This window comes from Echeneis naucrates, chromosome 15, assembly GCF_900963305.1.
Source record: "Echeneis naucrates chromosome 15, fEcheNa1.1, whole genome shotgun sequence".
Lineage (NCBI taxonomy): Eukaryota > Metazoa > Chordata > Actinopteri > Carangiformes > Echeneidae > Echeneis > Echeneis naucrates.
Window position 1 is genome coordinate 19,468,003 of NC_042525.1, and position 16,110 is coordinate 19,484,112.

Consider the following 16,110-nt stretch of genomic DNA (forward strand, 5'->3'; position numbering starts at 1 on the left):
CTCTTCTCTCTTTCAGTGTTTCCTCGCTCACTACCCTCTCATCAGTCTGTTGCATTATGGCTAAAATGATGACAATTATTGTATGATAAACCTCTGGGCTCTGTTCTCTTTGATCTAACAACAGGATACAAGGAATGCAAGTAGAACAGACTACGCTTATCACTATGATTCAGTGTTAATTTACTGTCACTTCATAAAAAAGGGCTGTCACATGACAGTAAAACATACATGACCACAGAGCTTGTTTTCCACACATTTATTTTTTTCCAAAACATGGAATTAACATGGTTCTCTATAAAGGTCATATCTCAGTCTCTGTTCACTATTTGTTTGGAGCTGGAGGGCTTTCGTCAGTTTATCCTTACAATGTCCTTTATTCCTTACACAGAAGAGGAAGGTGATTCAGTGTTGGAAATCATCAGGGGCCTGATGGTTTTTCTGCTCCAGGCTTTGTTATGGGGTCTAGAGCAGATCCTTCGTACACGATCTTATTCTTTAAGCCTTCCTGGATAATCCTCTGCTGCACGCGAATCTTGGCATTGTTGTACCTGCAGTAAAACCTGCAGAGGGAAACGCAGGAAGGTTTCTTGTACAAATATATTTAGAAAAACAGAGATGTTTGATGAAAATACAAAGACCTACCAGGACCCGAGTGTGGTGAACACGAAACCTGCAAATCCGACATCAAAAGACCTCTTGACCCGACCTGTGGACAAGAGGACAGAGTGCTGCTGAGAATTCAAATGCTTTAAACCAATTTCAGGCTACTAACTTATTTTAACGCAAAAAAACCTCTAATTCTCATTAGTTTTATGCCTTTTTCTCTTAAAAAACAAAAAATAAATAAAAATCACATTCAAATTCGAATTTATTTTTAAAAAGTAATTCAAAGGCTCAGACATCAAAGTTAAATGACTGAGAAAATGCTATTCACAAATAAAGTAATTCTTTTATTGAATTGCTTGAATGCAGTGTTATGTTTCTTTCAATATGTCATTATCAATTTGACCCTAGTTTACTATGAGGACCCCTCACTAGAGACTGACAGTGAGGGGTGACTCTCAAACCCCCTTGGAGCTGTAGCAGTGGTGAGCCTGTCAAACACTCACTAAATATGCAAAAAAAGAAAAAAAGAAAAAAAGAAAAAACACCACCAACAAACCCACCCCCCCCCCAAAAAAAAACAAACAAAAAAAAAAACAAAAAAAAAAAACAAATGGCCTCTGAGAGGAACTGGAGAAGGCCCAGACACGATGTTGCAAGATCATTAGCAAACCCTCCTCCTCCTCCTCCTCTACCATCTCTGAATGACGTGGGCAGCCTCAACAACATCAAGGAGAGTATATTGCCACTGCATAGTATCCTAGCTGCGGCCTCAGCAACCACACATGTGCTATGGTGGTACAGTGAAAATTTAGTGCTTGCAGCTTGCACTTTGTTTTTAGAAATTGCCTAGTATTTTAGGCTGTTTTGGTTGTCCTTTGCTTGCTTCAAGTTGTGATTCGTGCATTACCTGTAAAATCTCACATTTCAGGATACAATGTCTTGAAATCTGTATTTTTGTTGCTGCTGTTTACAAAGCACTTCACAAGAAAAAAAACTAACAAAAAAAACAAAAACTAAACAAAGAAACCTCAAAGTGCTACAGGTATTATCATAATAAAAAACATCAAATGTAATTTACAAAATAAAACCACAAGAGAATTACAACTAACTGGTGGCCACAAAGTGAAGCAGGCCAGCAGCCAGTGATCCTCCAGCTCCGTGCAAGATGGCCTCTCTGCCACACGGAATGTTCTTGACATCCAGGATCCCCAGCAGCTTGAAACTCTGTGGGACAGAAAACAGACCTGTGGCAGACCTGCTCTATATTTGGGTTTGACAGATGTTGTGGTTATAGTTTTAATCAGTATAGTGTGACACATCTTACACGGATCCCCACAAATGAAAACGAGCTTGGCGCCCCTACTTCTACACACCCTGACGGCCACAACAACAGAACAACCTCGATGTCCAGCGTCATTTGGTTCTTAACCTACATTTTCTGTGACACCTGATTTTTCTGCGAAGTTCCTGTCATGTGCTGTTGGTTTCCGGGCACAAGTTCACCTTGCATAAACACATATTTGAACTGTCTTTGGTTGGACGCGCTAATGTCAGGAAAAGAAAGGTGCTCAGATTAAAGGTGACTTTGTGTTTGTTGTCTCTTAATACCAACACAAGTCAGATATTTGAAGCACTTCTCCATGTTAGCATGTGAAGTTGCACAACGCAAATTACTCGAAGGTGAAACAGACATGGAGTCAGTTCGTACAGTGTAAAAACGCTCGCTACGTTCAGCACTAAGGCTCTTACCTTGTTTTTGTTCTCTTGCTCTTCTCCCGCCATCGCCTGGCTGTGTCAGTCTGCTGCCTAGACTTTAGGATCACTGTAGCTTGATGTAACTCATCGCATAACAGCCATAGACGACCACCGGCTCTGCGCCTGCGCCGTAGATGGCGAAGAGTTCCGTTCGTTTCTACTGGCCGACAGGAACAAAAAAAAGGAAACCGTGCTCTGTCGTTCCGATCATATTTCCTGAATAAAATAAAGAAAGAAGAAAGAAAAAAAATATATAGATCTATTAAACCGAAATTCATATATATTTTATCTTTATATTTGATATTTATTTATATATTTGAAAGACTTTTTTTTGTCTTATCAATCTTATTATTGTTTATTTAAATGACTTGTTTTAGTTATTTATTTTTAGGTTGCAGCTACTTTTATTGACTATATAGGGAATAAATGCATTATTTCTCAATTGTGAAACAACAAACACTGTAATTTCAGAGCTCTGCTTTGTATTAATCACTGTTTATTTCTAATGATATGTAGACATCAATTAATAAGATAAAAAACGTACTATATTTCTTGCATTTTACTTTACGCTCGAAATACAAATGATTTCCTGCACATGAGCTCTTGAAATACATATTTCCAGTCAGGGATCAACCAAGTTTTACTTTGCCATCTAAATGACGTGTGAAAAAATTAGTACTTAATGCAATTGAATTCTCAAGGTTGATTTTCATCTGATTGTCAGCTGTCCCATGCAGGTGAATTGGATCATTTGGTGTCATCTTAGACAGTAAAAAAATGTTGTCCTCATAAATGGATTGTAGACATTCTACTGGGCCGAAGTAAAAAACAAACCATCACAAACAGGAGACCAGTGTGTCACGATGACCCCACAGTGATAACAGGATTATTTCACCGGCAGTAGCAGATTAGGACAAATTCGTTTTTCAAGCAGTTCTGACTAACGTTCTGACAGTTCTAATAAGGCGAATTGCCTTTTAAAAGTCTGTTTTAAAAATTACACTTAAGTTAGACACTACCTCAAGTAAAGTAGTGCAAATAGTCTATGATATAAAAAGGCAGATAGCTTCAACGGGAGTGGTTAGAATGTCGCCATTTTTGGTTACTTACGTATTATTTCGTTGAATTTCACCAGAACATGTGATTTAGAGACATCTGTAAGGGACGGCCCCCAAACGCGTTAGATGCACGGAAAACAGGAGTTCCCATACAGGGAATCGAACGCAGGCTGTCTGGGTGAAAACCAGGAAACCTAACAGCTAAGACCATATGGGACAAATCATAGCGATTTCATAAGCGATATTAGCTCAAATATGTATGATTAGTCATGTTCTTCACAGTGACTTATCTATTCAATTACTGTTTATGTTGGTTGAGTCAGTCTGGGGGATGAGTTTAAATTCTTCTTTTGCATCTTTCCAAAATATCCACTGAGACAGGAGGTGATATGGAGACATTAATCTCTTGAGTAAATACATGTCCTCCTCGGAACAAAAACAGGAATCAGGGTTGAAGCAGTGTGACACCCAATATGAGAACATTTCATCCTGGATACCAGGCTCCTTGGTGCTGTATAAAGACAGAGCAGAGCTGCCGCCTTCAGCACAACTGCTACAGACAATGAAAAGGTGAGTCAGGCAAGGGTTGTTTCATTTCGCTGGATGTTTTGTGTTTTGTGGATGAGTTGGCAGGTTTTGTGGTATTTCTTGTTAACAATAAATAACTGAGACTGCAGCTATTCGTGTTAATATGTGATCAAGCAGTAGTTGACACATGCTTTTCCTCAAGGTAAAGGGTCACGCTGTCCATTGGAGGCTCTAAGTTAATTTATTAAGTAATATTTAGAAAAATGTAGACACATAAAAGTAATGTCATTTGCTATTAGAATGCAGCAATAGCAAGAGTACTTCTACATATCACTTAGTAAAATCTGTGAAAACTTGACTTCAGAATGTTTCTATTATTACAAAGATATTGATATCATAAAATTTGATAAAGATTTTTTACTTAAATTTTATCTCCATTTTGTGTCATGTTTAACAAAAATCTGTCTCAAAAGAGCAGAATAATGAATGCCCAGTAATTGATGCAACCTTCTTCATCTCCTGCAGGGTGATGGCTCGACAGGTTAGCGAAATGATACTCCCTCTGACCCTGACTTTGTTTCTGGGATCCTCATCTTTGATTTGGTCCCTCGGTCCTGCAGGTAAAATGAGACAATATGGAATATTCTGCATCTGATTCAGAATTTTCTTTGGAAGTAAGACGACAGTTTAAAGTCCTGATCTTTTTACTGTAAATGAAGAATAAAGAATAGAATTGGCTTCAAGTAAACTCTATGTCTGACCTTTATCAATATCTTTTTGACCTGAGGTAGAAATCTATAATGTCTCATGTTCTCAAACAAAAAATAAATAAAACAAACAAGCCTTATCCATTTCACTAGATTAGACTTCTAAATAATAGATTGTGTAGACGCGATATTTCATATCCCAGCCATCTTCTATCCTTCAGATCCAGACATTTTTTAGCAAGTAGTTGAAGTAGTTTCTTGACAGCCACTTGAAATTTAGTGCATATTTTCATGCGATTGAAGGGATAAGAAAATAAAATCGAAATTAATCATGTAAAATGTACTTATTAAGCTGTAAAATAAGTACCTAAATACCCTTAAAAAGAGCATAAAACTCAAACAAGAATGTTTTAATAAAGATTGCAGTGACACATTTTTACAAGAAGTGAAATGAATAACTACTAACCAAACAAGTGTAGGTTAATTTACAGAAGAGTAAAAATGAAATTGCATCATGACTTTCGATCAGCAGAGGCGTTCCAGCTGCCTCATTGCCAGCTCATCAACCAGACGGTGTCTCTGGAGAAGGACGGCTGTCCTAGGTGTCACGCTGTGGAAACTACAATCTGCAGTGGTCACTGCGTTACCAAGGTATTCCGGCTGAAGAAATGACAAATGAGAGGACATTTGATCAAAGAAATAAAAAAAAGGCTGTTTTGTATAATATTTTTTGACAGTTTGGTGCCTATAGCAGCCAAAGTTTGAAAGTAACTTCAAGTTGGTGTAAGGGCAATATTTATGGGTGGGTGGATACTGAACTGATAAACAATAACAAGTACTGAGATGGATTCTACCTCTTGTATTTCTTAAAAGATTTCTTTACTTCATGGTTGTAGGTACTATTATACAACTACAAGAGAGTGAGTCTTTTGAGTCCTACCCAGTTTTTAAAATTATTAATTTGGAACCTTTTGCCAGGTTGTGTTTTTCTGTCCACTCAGGGGTGTTTTCAGAGTGCTGGGTCAGTGAAGTTTTCATGTGATTGTTACTGTAGCTAAGCCTGACAGTTTCCTGGGGTGATATAATTGCCCCACCAATCTACATGGGCATAGGTTTCTTTAAAAGAATAGGACAGAAAGTCAGTTAGCTAACTAGCCTTAAGATCAATTTCTGCGATTAACAGGTGTCAGACCTCCAGTCAAAGGGGACTGGACAGCGGACCGCAGAAATTGACATGTACTGTGTTCAAAATTTTCAAGGCTGTTGACAACTTCACGCTCTCACGCTCACTGTTATCTCTTTCTGGCAATAAAGGGATTAACAGACATACTATATACTGTTGTATGTTTAAACTGAAACCATTTATTTATTTATTTCATCTGACTCATTCATTCCCTCATTTTTGTAAAGTTAGTAAATGCAAGATAATTGCAAAGCTGATAGTTTAGAGGAATGCCATCAGCCTATAGTGAGATCCTTGTTATTTCTGCCTCCCCCCAGGACCCAGTCATTAAGACACTGTTCAGTAATGTCTACCAGAATGTGTGCACGTATCGGGACTTCTATTACAGAACCTACGAACTTCCTGACTGTCCCCCTGATGTGGATCCCACTGTCACCTACCCTGTGGCTTTGAGCTGCCACTGTGGCAGATGTCCGATGGATACATCTGACTGCACCTTTGAGAGCCTGCAACCTGACTTCTGCATGAATGACATCCCGTTCTACTTCTATTCTCGCAAAAAGCACTGAAGTATCGGCATAGTAAACAAAGATTAATACTTTTATCAGTACAAAGATCTGTATTTCTGTTTTTTCTTCAAAAACAATAATATACATGGCATATATACGTTTGTGTGGGTTTGTGTAATTTGTTGGGGAAAAAATGTAGACGCTCTAAGGAAGCTGAAAATTGATGGCGTTCTGTCTGTAAAATGCTATTAATAGCCTTAACAACTGAGGATTAGTTATCCATTTATGATAACCATGAAAGGGCAATTAAAAAATTGAGCAATAATCTTTAATCAGACTCATTATAGGACACAGGCAATTGTCAAACTAAAAAATAGAACACAATTAACTGGTGTATCTTTTTACAATGCAGTGTAATATAGTTTAATAATATTGTAAGATATAGAAAAAGTTGAACATGCAGAGCACAGTCTGATCACAGAGAAAATGTTGTCAATTGTTGTAAGTGATCACAGTGCTGATTAGCGCAGATAGTAAAAGGTTTACTTTGTGACTGAAGAGTAATGATGGTCTTCACAAAGTTGAAATTTAGAAAAAAAAAATCATCAAAAACAGTTATGTGCTGTACAAAAATCAAGTATAGTTCTAGAAACAGCTTTGAGTAACTAAACATCTATTTATGTATGAACACCTTTGCAATGTTTATAGATTAGGTTCTACATAGAGTGAGATAAATAATACAACACAACATGTACCTTTGAAAGCCGCTGAAACACAACCTTTTAGCAGAGGCAGATGTACGCAGCCACATAGTCTGATAATGTGTAATGTGGGAAGATATGACGAGAAGGAGGTTCATGATGATGTGATGACTTGCTTTGAGGAAGAAAACGCTTTTCTGTAGAAGGGTCATCTGAGTGTCACAGTGTTCAATACTGGGTTTTTTTGAGTGCTAGGTGGAGATGCTGGTGTCTGTGATAAAGTTAAGAGAATATATTTAACTTCCCATCAGCCCTCTGGTAAGCCTAATAACAGAAAGCAAATGGAGTGGCTCTACAAAAGCCTAATCTGTGTGCACATATTGAAAAAAAAAAAAAAAAAAGAGGAGCTGTGAGTCCTTTATCTCTACAGCTCACTGGAAAAAATCCTAAAATGTTTATAAGGACAGACTTTTTTTTAATTATTATTTTTCATGTAAATGTGGGGTGGTTTGCTAATCGATTGATATTTTTACTGTGTAAGTGGAAGTGCATCGAGCAGTTAAGACTGAAACAGAGTGGGCCTGCGTGTGGTTCTGTAAGGGGGGCATTGGAATAGTTTAGAGGGGATTTTCAGTTAGGGTGTTACAGAGTTTGTTGAACTAAAACAAGAGAACAGACTGGGGAAGCCCCCAGCAATCAAGCACACAGAGTAATAGGCTCTGTGTAGAAACTTCTTGATTGGGTCCTCACTCGGGCATTGCACCATTCACCCTTTCTGATTGACACATTGACAGATTTGGAAAAAATGTCACACATAATTATGGAGACATGGAAAGAATGTAAAACCAACTCCTTGGGGTCGGTCTTGTCTGTAACAGTTCTGAAGGAGGAAGAGAAGAAGGGAATAGATAGATTCGTAGATTGGACGAAGGAGATGTAAGAGACAGTTTTGCCTCCTTATGCTGAGGCTCGCAGAATGCTAGAGGCTCTTCAGCATCAGATGCCTAAAACTGAACCTGGTAACATGGGGACAAAAAATTTATCTATACAGCCCCTTTGATTGCTCCATTAGAGGTGATTACAAATGGTTTGCTGCAAAGAGCACCGCATCCAGGAGAATTACAAACACAGGCAGAGGTATATCTGAACGAAACTACGCAGAGGAGAACTAATCCCTTCACCATTAGTTCCCCCGTGGAACCGCCTATTTCAGTTGTCTTGTCCTAAGGTAACTTTCCTGGGCCATGACATTTGGTCGTCCAGCTTGCACATGACTAATGCACATAAAACGGACAATTTGAGTAACTGTAACCTACCACTGTGAAATCTATGATGCAGTTTCTAGGGCTGGTGACTGACAGTAAAAACTTTGTGCCTGATTTCTCCAGTTTGGTAGTATCACTGTGAGTGTTAATCACACAGACAGGAATGGACTATCATTCTCTGTCGCAGTGGACAGAAGCAGCCGAAAAAGTCTTTGTAGATGTCAAAACTACTTGGAGCCGCTTCATCTGGACGTTGATCAAAGGAAGGGCTTTGTGCATGCTATTCTTTTTCAAAAGGGGGAGAGTAGGAGTACAGTGGACAGGAAAGTGTTAATGTACTACAGCTCTAAATTAGATCATGTGGAAATAGGATATCCTACCTGTGTCAGACATGTAGCCGCTATGGGAAAGGCAGTACAAAAAAACCTCCCATATCACGATGGGGAATCAGACAATTGTGCATGCTACACGTGGAGTAAAAACATTTCTTGACTTCAATGTATTTACACTATCAGCACAAAGATTCCAAGGCCTACAGCAACTACTCAACAAATCTCACATCCACTTCGCCAGCATATGAGCTAATATGACTTTACAGATAGATTCACTGACTTTAAGAGTCTGATTGAACGACAGTAAGCTAGTTCTGCTGATTTAGGCCGTGTTTTGCACAACAAAACTGTCTGTGTTGGCATAATTGATCATGGGTCAACACAGATGAAGAAGGAACTACTGAGGAAAATTATAGAAAATAGATGTAAAATCACAGTAATAGCTGATGAGTCAACCAGTGTGGGGCACAAGTCAACATTAATTGTGTTTTTGAAAGCCAGTGTTGATGGGGAGATGGAATCCATGTCTTTTCTATTGGCCCTTATTGAGCTGGATAGCCTGTTAGCTGTTCAAATCAAAGAACAACATATGAACAAGAGTGGCTTCACTGAAAACTGCAGTTTTCATAGGATTTTGCAGCACTAAGTGAATGTGCTCACAATTTACACATCCAACGTAGAAGAAGTGGAAGAGTGTTCAGTGTTTTCTTGGTTGTAAGTCTCAGTTCATACCCAGGGCAGCATGCATTTGAAGTTAGCCGGGCAGAAGAAGAGATGAAATTTAAGGGAGAACAGTGAAAAGGTGGCAAGTTTCCCATCAGCGACTCACACACAGTTTAGTCAAGCAGTGGCAGAGAGTATGAACAACAGACTCTTCACAACCACAGTTAACTGTTTACCATATTGTCAAGTGTTTTAATTCCGGCCTACTCCATAGGCCTACAGATAGGCTACAGTAAAATATGCTACTTGCTATTTTAAAACGCATGAAGTGAGAGAGGGATGATGGTTTTGGTAATAGTACCGGCAAGAATTAAAACTACTTTCACCCCTGCATAGAGGAATGTGAATTTTGTTGGGCCTCCATCACGGGGTCAGACAAAGAAAGGCTTACATATAAACCGTGAGGTCTGACCATCAGGTCACCTCCGTCCCTTTGTTCTTTGCAGACAAAAGAATCCATCCACAGACTCCAGTTCCCTTCATCCCTTGCAGTTCACACTGGGATGTAAACTCACCAGGAGGTGGCAGGCTCTCATCTCTGACTGGCAGAGACATATCTACGACACAGGGAGCCGTGATAACGGACCGTGACGTCATTCCCCTTTTAAATACGGACCTGGAACTTATCTCGTCCTCTTTCTGGTATTCTTGCTCAAGAGAAGGTTTGTCTTTTCGACCAGCTAGATCACAGATGAAAGTTACCTATAAATGCATGCTTAAGTTAAAATTAAGTTAAGTTTAAATCACTGCCAACCACCATGTTATCTGTAGGGAAATTTGAATTTAGTTCTGTGACTATGACTATGACTGCTGATATCTGATGCAACAGATAACATTTTTTTGATGATTGTTATAGCCACAAATGTTTATCAAAATCATAAGAATACTTTCAATTTTCAAAACACAGGCTACCCTGTGATCATCCTTATCTACTTTTTCACACAAAATCTCACAAGGACATCTATTGAAACAAATGCCAATTCCAGTTCAACGATTTGTCCCATGACTGAAGAGGATTTTGTCTCCCCATTGATGTGTCCAAAAACAGTGGCGCCTCCAGAAATTTTTCATAGGGGTGGCACAGCGAAACTATAAGCCATAATTTCTGAATTTTATTCCCCTTTTGTAGTAAACTGGCCTGTAGAAAAATATCGAAAGACTTAAGGACACCCCTACTGATATAGTTTTGTTTATTATGTTATATTTCATGTTACTAATGACCATAGACTAATAACAATACAGTTAACATTTTGATTTGCACAACAATTCTGTTTAATTTTGCAATTATATTTGGCAAAAGGTGTACATTAATTGCAAACAAAACAGTTACTGGGGAAAAGCGGAAACTGACAGATACAAATAAAATATATAACTAGAAAATTCCTGGGAAATTTTGAAGTGCCACGGGTCGGTAGCCCGTCACCCATCGCCCCTTGCCTGGACGAGCAACCCACGTACCGTCATGCTGTCGAAAGCCTTCCTGGTGAAATTTAGTTTTGGAGAACCGATTGAGCTTGATTCAATGAGTGTGTCTGTATATCTGTCTCTGTGTATATGTGTGAGTGCGTGTCTATATCTGTCTCCATTTGTGTCTGTGTATATGTGTTAGTGCGTCTGTATATTTGTCCCTGATTGTGTCTGTGTATATGTGTGAGTGTGTCTGTATATCTGTCTGTGTGTGTGTCTGTGTATATGTGTATGCTCAGAGGCCACTACTTCTGTAGTGTGTGTAGAAGTAGTGGCCTCTGAGCTATAGCCCGTGGCAATAAACTAACAGAACTGGTTATTACTAATCACACTGTTCGAATAGCAGTTACACGGTAATGATAAGCTGATTGGTGTCTTCAGTTAGCTGTGCAACTAACTAGCGGTAGCAGGGATGAGTCAGTGAATGAGTCAGAGGGGACCAAGAATCGTGCTTCATGATTCAGTAAAGTGATTCTCGAGTACTGAACAATTTTTTCATGACTCGTGACTAATTTTCAAATGTCTGTCTAGCCAAACTTCCAACTTCAACCTCCATCAACCTCCTTCAAGAGGTTGAGGACACCCAGGCCAAACAGGCTCGAGCACAAGAGGACCAAGAAGGCGTGTTCTTGACGATCCAAAGGATCCACAACATCAGTGACAGTAGTAGCGGCGAGTCCTAGCCTGGCAAGTTAAAGGTAGTTGCCAGCCATACTCCAAGCGAAAAAAATAAGCTACTGGGGGCACCGACCAAGGCTAACCCTAACCCCAATAGGAACTGGGAGTGCTACAGCGTCCATCACACTTGCCTCCCCTACTTGTTGAGGAGGCCGATGCACCAGAAAAAGCCAAAAGGCTGCACATGGAGCTTCAAGCTGCTTGGGTGAGGGAATTTGCCATGCGCAGGAGGCTTGAAGCTGTCCATTCACAGCAGCTGGTTACCCCAGTTGGCATATGGGCGCTCCCAGGGAGTTTGACGCAGTCTCCAAGTTCCGCCCTTCTGGGCGTACACCAAACACCCTCAACAATGCACTCATGGCACATGACTGCTTCGCTGCCTAGGGATGCGTCGCAGTCTTCCTTGGGACAAGTATTATGACCAGACTCCCTTGACAATGCGAGGTGCAGAGTACCAGTCTCACCACCATGATGACTTGGACTGTGAGGGGATGATGGATGAGCTGGATGGCCCACTGCCGCCAAGTCACAGTTTGAGGACCTATCAAATCGATTCGACTCGAGAAGTCACGGTTCACGCCATGATGCTGAAAGATAGTGAAGTGCCTCGCACCAAAGTGAACTTCAGAAACGGGCTCCAGGGGCACACAGCCTAGGAGGTGGGAGCCAAGCTCAAAACCAGGGCCAATGCTAAGATATGCATTACTGAGGTATCCAGGCAGTTTGAGGTGCTTCGAAGGATCCGATTGACCCTGGCCATGATCCCTAAAGGATCATGGCCAGGGTCCTCCATCAGTTTGACTAGGCCAGTTCCCCTTCCCCACCACCGCAAAGGTTTACCTTGTGGTTTGGGGAAGGGAACAGGAGAAGGCCATGCTCCAACCTCACTTAATCACGTCTGACTTGCAACACCTCTTTCCTTACTTTCCTTGGTGACCTATTCCGCAAGGGCAATGGTTGCTCCACACCCTAGTAGTGATAGGGGTGTGCGTCAACTCCCAAGCACTACTCAACACTGGTTCAGAAATCAGTCTTATTTGTTGCAGCACTTTCGCAGAGGCTTCCAGAGTGATGCTCTCACCGGGCAAACCCTGGCAAACTGAGGTCTGTAATGTGGGTATAATTAGTTATACACAAGACAGGTCTCCCATCTCCCAACATCCTTGGATTGACCTCACCTCCCAAGAAATTATACATTTGGTACACCCCATCTACATCTGCATTATTGACACAGAGCTACTGCTCATCGGGCAGGACCTGCTGGACCAGCTGGCCCCACTCACTGACTGCCACCGTGGACTTATTTGGGTACAGGTGGATACCGCAAAGCCACTGGGTTAATAACCAAGCCAATCCCACAAGACACCATTGCTGCCGAAGAGGGACAAGCCAAACCAATGGCCACTTCAGCTGAGGACCAGTCTAGCTTGGGAGGCCACGACAAAGGACCTCAACATGACTGCTCTTGTTGGACATCTGCTATTTCCTTTTCGTGGCCAGGTGAATCACCAACCCAAAGTCAGGTTGCGTTTATCTGCTCTCCCAGCTGGTTGTTCTGAGTGGTGCAAGACATGGCTATTAAACAATGTTGACCCAAATTTTAGCTTCAAACCCTGCCTTTCCTAAAAAAAATCCTTGTATTCGATAAACAACCTTCCGTTCATTCGTCCCAAGTTCTAGTTACCAGCTGCTTGATTATCATTGTCATATCATGATCCTTGGCATCATCCTCCTCAGCCTACCTACATAGTCAACCTCGGTCCCCCAGCTGGTCTCGTCCTGCAAGAGATACCTGGACTCCTAATTACCCGGTGCAGCATATACACCCAAGGGATCTATGTCCGACTAGATCCTTGGGATGTGTACTGCAAGAGGTTCCTTGGAGGCCTGTTCACTGCAGTCTCAGCCATAGGATCGCTGTTCACAATTGGACTCTTGGTTGCCAACACTCAGTATCAAAGCTCTTCAAAGGCACATCTAACAGAGACTCCTTATCCAACGTGAAGATCTACAGGTCTTAGGCAAAACCCTCCAGGGTACCATAGTCGCAGTCAACCGTCTCCAATAACATTGCTTTTCATCAATAACACTTTGCATGCCTTAGGGACATTGTCAAAGATGATTTCACGTACATACATGCAGGACCTGCTCAGGGAAGTTAACACCTCAGTCTGAGCGGTGGGCAAATACTGACCTACCTTTTTCCCATGAGTCTGGTCGAGCAAACCCTAAGATCTACCACAACCACTGTAGTGCAATCATCACTGGCCCACCTGGCAGTGCACCCAAAGAACCTGGGAGATAGGATTCCTCCACAATCTCCCTGTCATAGAGCAGCAGAACATGTACCAGTTAAAATCAGTGCTGAATGTTGGGTTTTGGCAGGACGACACTCACGTTCACTGTTGTGCCTTGGATTGTGTATAGTGTTGCCTCTTATCAAATCTCAATATAGAAGGAATGTTCTTTACTGTGGATTGATTTAAGAACAATTACTGAAAGGAGTGTAACAATGGCCTAATTTAAGAGGGGTTTTTATTAATTGCTGGACGAGATGAGACCCAACCCTAATCCGTGAGAGTCAACTGTTTGCAACCCACTGACTTCTCAGCTATTACCTGGAGAAGGAAGAAACTTCTTCATTGCGGATAACTTCCAACGCACCATTGTCTACTGGTTAAGTCGACCATCCTGTGTTTCATCGCTGCCGTGCCCTACACATTTTCAACATAAATATCGATAATTTCGGGCTTCCGGTTCGGGTCTAGAGGGGGTGGCATCTTAGCGAGAGAGCTCTCGACAAGAGTTAATAAAACTGCCCGAAAGTGAATTAACTACCTAGCGAATTGTACGAAAAGAAGGGAAAGGGGCACAGATGGCGTCCAAAAAGAACAGGAAAGGAAAAAAGTCACTTATCGAACGAGTTGGAGACGACGAGATGCAGCTAACAGAAGAAGCTAACGTTAGCTCCCCCGGGGCTAGCCGGGGTGCTTCCCCCGCTCCTAGCTACGACGGCGCTGATACAGAGGAGGAGGAGGAACCGGTGAACTTGATGAAGATCCTGAAAGTGCTAAGAGGCATTGGGAATGAGGTGAAAGAATTCCGAAAGGACATGAAAATACAACTACAAGACATCAGAGGTGAGCTGGACAAAACAAACACGAGGCTTAACGAAGTGGAAGCCAGGGTTGCTGGACATGAAGATAAGCTCCAAAGCATAGACGAGATACTAGCCGAGATGATAACAACACAGGAAAAACTTCAATTGAAATTGACAGCGATGGAGGCCTACTCGAGGAGGGAGACACTCAGACTGTACGGGGTTCCGGAGGGAGCGGAGTCGGGATCACAGTCTATGATCCAGTTTGTGGAGAAGCTACTCCGGGAGAATTTAACCATCCCCCCGTCAACGGCACTACAGATCCAGAGGGCGCATAGAGCGTTATCCCCCCTACCACCAAGCGGCTCCCAGCCCAGATCGATCCTGGTAAAGTTTCTGTGCTTCATTCTAAAAGAAGAAGTGCTCAGGTTGGCCTGCCAGAAGAAAGGTTTCACATGGAACAACAACAAGATAAACCTCGACCACGACTACCCTCCGGAGATCATGGCCATGAGGAAGGAGTATGCTGAGGCGCGGAGGATCCTGAAAGAGAAGAACCTGCGATTCCGAACCCTCTACCCTGCCCGCCTGAAAGTGATTTTTGAGGAAGGAGTGAAAATCTACAACTCGGTGGAGGAGGTGACGGCAGATCTGGCGAGCCGGGGGCTCCCGGTGAGAGTGATTAAACCACCGGCAACCCCCAGAGAGAAACTACAGAGATGGTCTTCGTGGCGGGGGACGTGGGACCGGCGCCCTCGGCGGAACCAGGGAGCTGAAGGATACAAGGAGAGACTGCAAGTATACAGAAGGGAAGAGAACTAATATCAAGATATGTTTGGGATTTAGACGATATGATAAAAATTTAAGTAATGTCGAGCCAATATGGGTGGGGATTCTCGTTTCGGAGGGCGCCATCACAACGGAAGGCCCCCTATCTCAGAGAGTAAGTAGGGGTATTCCTTCAAAGATTAAGGGAAGCAGTGGAAGTGATTCACTGCTGGAAGTTTGGTTGGGAGCCTTTTTGCTTCAGTTACACACCATACACTTCTGTTCGTTCTGCACTTATTCCGTTCGTTGTTGTTTTTTGTTTTTTGTTTTTTTTTTTTCCTTTGGAGGGGGGGGGGGGGAGTGGCCTGCTGCTGTGAGGGAATGCTTTGCTGTCAGCTAATACAAATACATGCAAATTGAACCAGTGAAAATTATCTCCTTTAACGTAAATGGGGTTCTGAATATGATCAAGATGAATAAGATTTTATCTAAATTAAAGAAAGAAAGAGCCCAGATTGCCCTACTTCAGGAGACACACATGAACCAAACAGATCATTTGAGGTTAAAGAGAAAGGGTTTTAAATATGTATTCTCTTCATCTGTCAAATCCAAACATAAGAGGGGAGTGGCAATACTTATTTCTGGTACACTTAACTATGAACATATCTCAGAAATCAGCGATGAGGAAGGCAGATTTGTCAGGGTAACAGGAAGGATAGAGGGCTCTGAA

The 16,110-nt window shown here is 41.7% G+C and overlaps 2 protein-coding genes across 2 annotated transcripts; one reads left to right on the top strand and one right to left on the bottom strand.

The window, feature by feature from the left end:
• Positions 1 to 226: 226 nt before the first annotated feature.
• cox20 (cytochrome c oxidase assembly factor COX20) lies at positions 227 to 2,489 on the bottom strand. The gene is made up of 4 exons (XM_029521424.1): positions 2,356 to 2,489; positions 1,716 to 1,830; positions 643 to 706; positions 227 to 560 (listed from the first exon to the last, which is right to left on the bottom strand). The coding sequence occupies exons 1-4, from the start codon at positions 2,386 to 2,388 to the stop codon at positions 419 to 421; spliced, it is 354 nt and encodes a 117-aa protein (XP_029377284.1). The 5' UTR covers positions 2,389 to 2,489; the 3' UTR covers positions 227 to 418.
• A 1,987-nt stretch (positions 2,490 to 4,476) lies between these two features.
• lhb (luteinizing hormone subunit beta) lies at positions 4,477 to 6,406 on the top strand. Its single transcript, XM_029521853.1, has 3 exons — positions 4,477 to 4,567; positions 5,187 to 5,305; positions 6,155 to 6,406. The coding sequence occupies exons 1-3, from the start codon at positions 4,477 to 4,479 to the stop codon at positions 6,404 to 6,406; spliced, it is 462 nt and encodes a 153-aa protein (XP_029377713.1).
• The last annotated feature ends 9,704 nt before the right edge of the window (positions 6,407 to 16,110 follow it).